Genomic DNA, 6,993 nt, shown 5'->3' on the forward strand with positions numbered 1-6,993 from the left:
AATTTTTGCGCTTTTTCGATATCATATACCTAGCAATCGAAAGGATTCAAAATCATTAATTTTTAACGGCTGAAAATAAAAATTCTATAAAAAGTTGTGATATAGCACTAAAATTTTCGATCAGAAATATTGATCTTGTTGTAGATAGTATAAAGAATTTTGTATCAAAATTTCATCTGATTTGAATACTTCTATACCGTTAAACTTGAAAACGACAGATATCAACCATTAAAAATTATAAATTTTGAATCCTTTCGATCACTAGATAAATGATATCAGAAAATCGCAAAAATTATTTTCTAGAAACTTCAAATGCGCTAGATCAAGTCTAACGGAGCCGATCGTCGATTCGAAAATTTCATCATCGAAAATGGCTCAGGAGCATGGAGGCCTCCGTGCTCATGAGAGAACAGCAGCCCTGCTCTATATATATATATATATATATATATAGAGAGAGAGAGAGAGAGAGAGAGAGAGCTATATTGGAAGAGCATGAAATATCCATGCATTTTACCCTTACATGCTCTACGTACGTATTCATCCGTCGTTGTTCGCGAGCTCGGCCTTCGGGTCGTCATCCCTATAAAGGAAGAAACCATAGAAGCCCCCGAGGATGGTCGCGGCCGCCATCAACCACACTAGCACCGCGACCGGCCACGGCATCAACCCCGCCACTCTGTTCGAGAACATGGCCGTGAGCAGCGTGGCGAGGAGCCACACCGCGGACTTCAGCCGCTCCCTTTGAGGAGAGTTCGGAGCAGCTCTTTCGAACTGCCGCAAGCACCAGAAGAGAAGCAGAAGATCCAAATAAGAGACCACAACGAAGACCGCCATTCCGCGGTCTCCGTTGGAATGATACACGGCGGTGATCGAGTTATACGTCAAGAAGATAAAGCCGAGGAGGGTGAACCAGAAATAACCATCAGGGTCCATATGATTTATCAGACTAGCGATGAACCCGCGCTTTGCATACTCCAGACTAAAAATAAAAATATTGTTGGTTGAGACCGAAAGATTAATTAATCAATACTCACAACTCTTTGTAAAAAAATACTAATATTCGGCTATGAATATTACATTTTGATTATCGACCGTCCCTAGCGCAATTGGCAAAAGGCTTAATGATTGGTATCCAAGATTTCAAGTTCAAATTCTATTTGATTTATATTTTCAACTAAATTTATTTCAAAATAAAATAAACGAAACGGATAACATTCTGTCTATCTCTTANAGTTCGAATTCTATTTGATTTGCATTTTCAGTTAAATTTATTTCAAAATGAAATAGACGAAACAGATAGCATGCTGTCTATCTCTTTTTAAAAAAAAAAAAAAAACATAACATTTTGATTTCGGCCCAATATAGACTTTTAGATATCTCACAACATAACTTGAGTACTCTTGCACCGACCGTCGTTAGCACAAGTGGCAAAAGGCTTTATTGTTGTATCCGAGGTTCTAAGATCGAATTCTAATTGATTCGTATTTTCAACTTAGTTTATTTTTTAAAAAAATAAATGAAGCGGTGGTAGCATGCTACCTTTCTCTCTAAAATAATAATAAAAAAAGAACTTAAGAGTACTCTCGTAGCAATCAGTTGGATAATTTAGTTGGAAAAAAAAAATCTAAATTTTAGGAAATGTAATTCAAACTCCGTGGCGGTCATCTCAAGGATCAAGAATTTTGTGGGACAATGGACAAATTTGCTGTTCGTAAGTGGTGCTTCTTTTGTTTGCTAGAATTTTTTTTCCCTTTTACTTATTTTTTTCTCTTATGTTCTATTTCTTCTTTTCCCTTATTTTCAAATTTATAGCTAAGTTTACTTTAATCAATAAATGAAACAGGTAGTGTACCGTCTTATTCCAAATAGAAAAAAACTTATCGAGACTAATGACGCATAATTAATCTCTAAACATGCATGCTCCATTAAATAGAAACTTATAAAAAACATGCATCATTAAATAGAAACTTTTAAAAAAAGCAGCATATATTTCTTTTGCAAAAAAAAAGAAAGCAGCAGATTGGATGTCATTAATTACATGCATGCAAAGATGAGTTCTAACTTCAGAACAAATTATTCAATAATAATTTACATTTATTATAAAAACTATGCTGTACTTATAAATAAAAATTTACTGGTAACACATGATAATTAAGATTCCTTGAAATTATAATTATTAGTTAAGACAATATATCGTACTTATAAAATAACACTTTGTGTTCGCATAGAAAACCATTTCAATATATAGGCATCCAATCAAATCATACTCTTCCTCGTAAGATAAAAGATTCGCCCGTGGTATTAAAGTTTGGGGCAAAAATATGGCATGAACGTACACTCATGATCACAAAAGTCCAAGCCCTGCTCATCTTTTCAATTTTATTTTTTTTTTTATTTTTTTTATTTTTTTTTAATGGACCTCTAACCAAATAACATAAAAACAATTATAAATTTTAATTTTATAAAAATATTAAATAATTTTATTTAATTTTGTTGTTAATTTAAATATCCTATCATCAAATTTTAGGTAGAAACAAACCTTTTCATATCCGCTCAACTGTGTGTACATACTGTAATAACGGGGTAGACATTGAGAACAATTATTGGCCATTTATTAGCTAAAAATAATAGGCTTTAAAGACTAATAAGCTGAGTTAGATTAATCAAATAAATTGAGTAAATCTAACGAAAAAGATTCAACAATAAATTTAACGTCTAGATATGTAGAGTCAAGTCGATCGAAGCTTAGAAATATTCAATTAGCGCATACGATCCATGAGTGTTCAACGGCGCTCTACTTTAGCTCTATGTATGAAAAAACAAAAGGAAACAAAAAACAAAAAAACAAAAAACAAAAAATCACGAGGAAAAGAAGAAATTAAGACAATTAAGGGGGCCGATCCCGCGGGAGATGGCGATTAATTAAGTTGCCGAACTCACAGAGCTCAAGTAATCATGTCGAGCGCACAAATTCTGAGACTCTCGCGTCCTCTTCCTCTCCGCTCCTCATATCAATGCTTCGTTTATTGATGGTCATGGTTAAACAAGCGATCTTATCTTATATGATTGATGAGCAAGAAGAAAAAAAAAGAAAAAAAAACAAGTGACAAAGTACTTGATAGTTGGTAAATTTATTTTTAAATAAAAAAAAAGGACGGCGTCGCCCCACCGCGCAACAGATGGGCGCCACATGGCAAAGCTGCACCGCACCTATAAACGGGTTCGGTGGGTTAACAGAAATTTAGCATGCTATTCGCCTCACTTATTTTTTAAAAAATATTTTAACTTGAAATTTCGTGTATCAACCACTGAGCCTTTTGCCATTTATACTAGGGACGATCGGTTCAGTGGGTTAACATTTTTTTATTAGTAACCGACGGTCTCTAAGCTAGTGTTTGAATTGAATACAAGAGGGCCCCTCTTGTACCCCCCTCTTGTACCCTCTTGTACCCAAACATTTAAATTTATTTTAAATTTAAATTTAATTTTTAAAAATTTATAATTTTAAAATTATAAATTTTAAAATTTAAATTTAAAATTTAATATTTTTTAAATTTTAAATTTGATATTTTATTTCTTTCAAATTTAATTTTGAATTTAAATTTAAAATTTGATATTTAAAATTAAAATTTAATTTTAAATTTTAAAAATTTAAAATTTAAAAGTTAAAATTTTTAATTTAAAATATAATTTTTAAAATTTTTAATTTAATTATAGGAGTAATATCATTATTTCTATTTATGACTACCAACTATTCTATCATATACTTACATTTTATTTAAACATAATTTTTTTAATTGCAGCTTATACTTATATTTCATCCAAAACAAAAACACTCTTATTCCTATGAAAATCCATACTTGTACCTATCCCCGATATAACTAGTTCTTACTATACCCAACCAAACAAAGCCTAAAGTAAGTGGCAAAGAATTGATGGTGGGTACCCGAGTTTTCAACTTCAAATTCTAGTGATTTATATTTTTAGTTAAATTTTTTTATTAAATTTTAATTATAGGAGTAATATCATTATTTTCTATTTATAACTACCAACTATTCTATCTTATACTTACATTTTTATTCAAACATAATTTTTCTAATTCCAGCTTATACTTACATTTTCATCCAAATAAAAAAATACTCTTATTCTTATGAAAATTTATACTTGTACCTATTCCGGGTATAACTAGTTCTTATCCCTGGTATAACTAGTTCTTACTTATATCCGAGCCAAACGAAGCCTAAAGTAAGTGGCAAAGAAATTGATGGTGGGTACCCGAGTTTTCAACTTCAAATTCTAGTTGATTTATATTTTTAATTAAATTTATTTTTAAATAAAATAAACGAAATGAATAGTGTACTATCTATCTCTCTAAAAAAATAAAAAAAAAAATTTGTTTATCAGTGCAGTGACTTCGAGCCAGCTAATGCCCGCTTGAATTAAAAAATTTGAGATTTTGAGCCCTAAATTCTAAAAAACTTTGAGGTTCTGAGTCTCTGTGCGTGTGTCAGGTGTCACGGGCCAAAAAATAAAATCTATTTTGAAATTTACCTTTTAATTTTTTTTAAGATCTTTTGACCATTAATTTTTTTATTAAAATTTCATAAATAGTTTACTTAAAAATTTTCATCAAATTTAATTATTATATTACTTCTATTTTGTTAGCAGTAAAAATTGGAAAATATTATCTCAATTCCTGAATAGCCGGAAAGTAAGGTTTATAATTATACCATAGGTCTACATGTAGCATTTTTATTATATTATAAATTTATATGTTGCTTTTTTATTTTATTTTTATTTTTTTTAAAAATTTTATTAATTTATTATTTAAATTTATTTGGTAATGTAGGGCCTAAAAATAATATGTTTTTAATACCTTTAGTTATCTTTGGGCCACGCCACGCCCAATAAAGTCAAAAGAAGCCTCGATTTTCCAACAACCGACAATGACTCAGACGCCACGACTAATAAAGACACTTCCGGTAATTTCGCCGAAGCTTCGTTTAGGAGTACGAGAAGATTAATATTTTTTTTTATTTTCGTACGTAATATGCGAAAATTATGATTAGACTTAATTTGGTATTGAGATTTATCTAATGTTATTAGATAAAATAAAGTTAGAAAAAGAACATACAGGATATGTTTTTACGTTCTCCGGTGGAACCGCTCACGCGATATGCGGAACGCAATATTGCGTACGAAAATAAATATAATATTTTAAACAAATATGATATTTTTTCAATATACTTTCTCACCAGCAATCTCTCAACAATTCCAAACTAAACTTTGGTTACGATACATTTTCTGTGATACCATTGAAGAATGCAAAAGCATATCCCGCTATTTTTCAACTCTATTTTATCTAATAGTGTTAGATCCACCTTAATACCAAACTAAACCTAATACCATTCTCGCACGTAAATTTTAAAATATTATATATATAGAGTGAGGCTACAATGCTATAGGAAGCATGGAGCCTTCCGTGCTTCCAGCTCGTTTTCGATGTTGTAACTTTCGAATCGTCGATCGGCTCCGTTAAACTTGATCTAGAGTATTTGAAGTATCTACAAAATAAATTTATGATTTTACGATATCATTTCCCTAGTGAACGAAGGGGCTCAAAATCAACGGCTGAAAATAAAAATCTTATAAAATATAGTAATATGACATTAAAATTTTAAATCAAAGATATTGATCTTGTTTTATATAGTATACAGAATTTTCTATTAAAATTTCACGTGATTTGGATATTTCTACACTGTTAAACTTGCAAACGGCTCACTACGGCCATTGAAATTTGTTGATTTTGAGCCCATTCGATCACTAGGCAAATGATATCGAAAAATAATAAAATTTATTTTCTAGGTACTCCAAATACTCTAGATCAAGTTTAACGGAGCCGATCGACGATTCGAAAGTCGCAACATCGAAAACGAGCTGGAAGCACGGAATGGTCTGTGCTTCCGATAGCATAGTAGCCTCAATCATATATATATATATATATATATATATATAAACACGTATTTTAAATTTGGGTCTGTCGACAGACCTATTTTTTTGCGGGAATTGAAAAAAAATTGATTCCTCTTACGTAAAAAAATAACAGAATTAAACAAACTTTTAATTTCTATTTATTTCTACAACAGAAAAAAATTTATGTTTATCCAAATTTTTGCCAACCGGCCAACCGGAGAATATCTACTGTGAATCTTTATACTTATTCAAATTATTGCGAATATCTATTGTGAATCTATATTTTAATTCAACATTTATTTAATTTTTTTATCTCTATCTATAATATAATATCTACACTATCTATACTATATCTATACTATATATAAAATTATGTATTTTAAATTTTGGTTTGTCGATAGACCCCGACAAGAGAAAAAATTTGATTCATCTTTTGCTTACATAAAATAAATAACGTAATAAAATAAACTTTGAATTTCTCTTTATCTCTAAAATAGAAAAAATATATATATTTATCCAACCGAAAAATATCTACTGTAAATCTATATTTTAATTCGAAATTTGTTTAATTTTTTTTATCTCTAAAATAGACAAAAAAATTATGCTTATCCAAATTCTTGGCATAATATCTCCTGTAAATCTATATTTCAACTCAAAATATAAAATTAATTTTAAAATTTAAATCTTGGGACTATCAACGTATTACAAAGAAAATAATTTAAAAGATAGATTATTTGATAAATTTGTAAATCATATGTTTGAATTAATACGATGTACAAATTTATGATGAATTTGTAAAAAATTATGATCAATTGGTTAAAAATATTTAAAATAAAAATGAACAGTTATAAACAATCTGTTAAAAAATAGTAATCCAATCTATCTATTTTACATTAAAATTTAAATTTAAGTTTCAATTATGAATTAAATTAAATTTTTTATTTTTAATATCAAATATATTAATGTATTTTACATTAAAATTAAAATTTAAGTTTAAATCGTGAATTAAATTTAATTTTT

General features: G+C 29.2%; 1 protein-coding gene across 1 annotated transcript; it reads right to left on the reverse strand.

The window, feature by feature from the left end:
- On the reverse strand, positions 465–3,099 carry LOC109716830. The gene is made up of 2 exons (XM_020242424.1): positions 2,941–3,099; positions 465–979 (listed from the first exon to the last, which is right to left on the reverse strand). Exon 2 carries the CDS (start codon positions 931–933, stop codon positions 538–540), a length of 396 nt encoding a protein of 131 aa, XP_020098013.1. The 5' UTR covers positions 934–979; positions 2,941–3,099; the 3' UTR covers positions 465–537.

Source organism: Ananas comosus, linkage group 10 (genome assembly GCF_001540865.1).
Source record: "Ananas comosus cultivar F153 linkage group 10, ASM154086v1, whole genome shotgun sequence".
NCBI lineage: Eukaryota > Viridiplantae > Streptophyta > Magnoliopsida > Poales > Bromeliaceae > Ananas > Ananas comosus.

What these genes read in the sequence shown, in the direction of transcription:
- LOC109716830 (XM_020242424.1), bottom strand. Translation starts at nt 933, where the DNA reads ATGGACCCTGATGGTTATTTCTGGTTCACCCTCCTCGGCTTTATCTTC.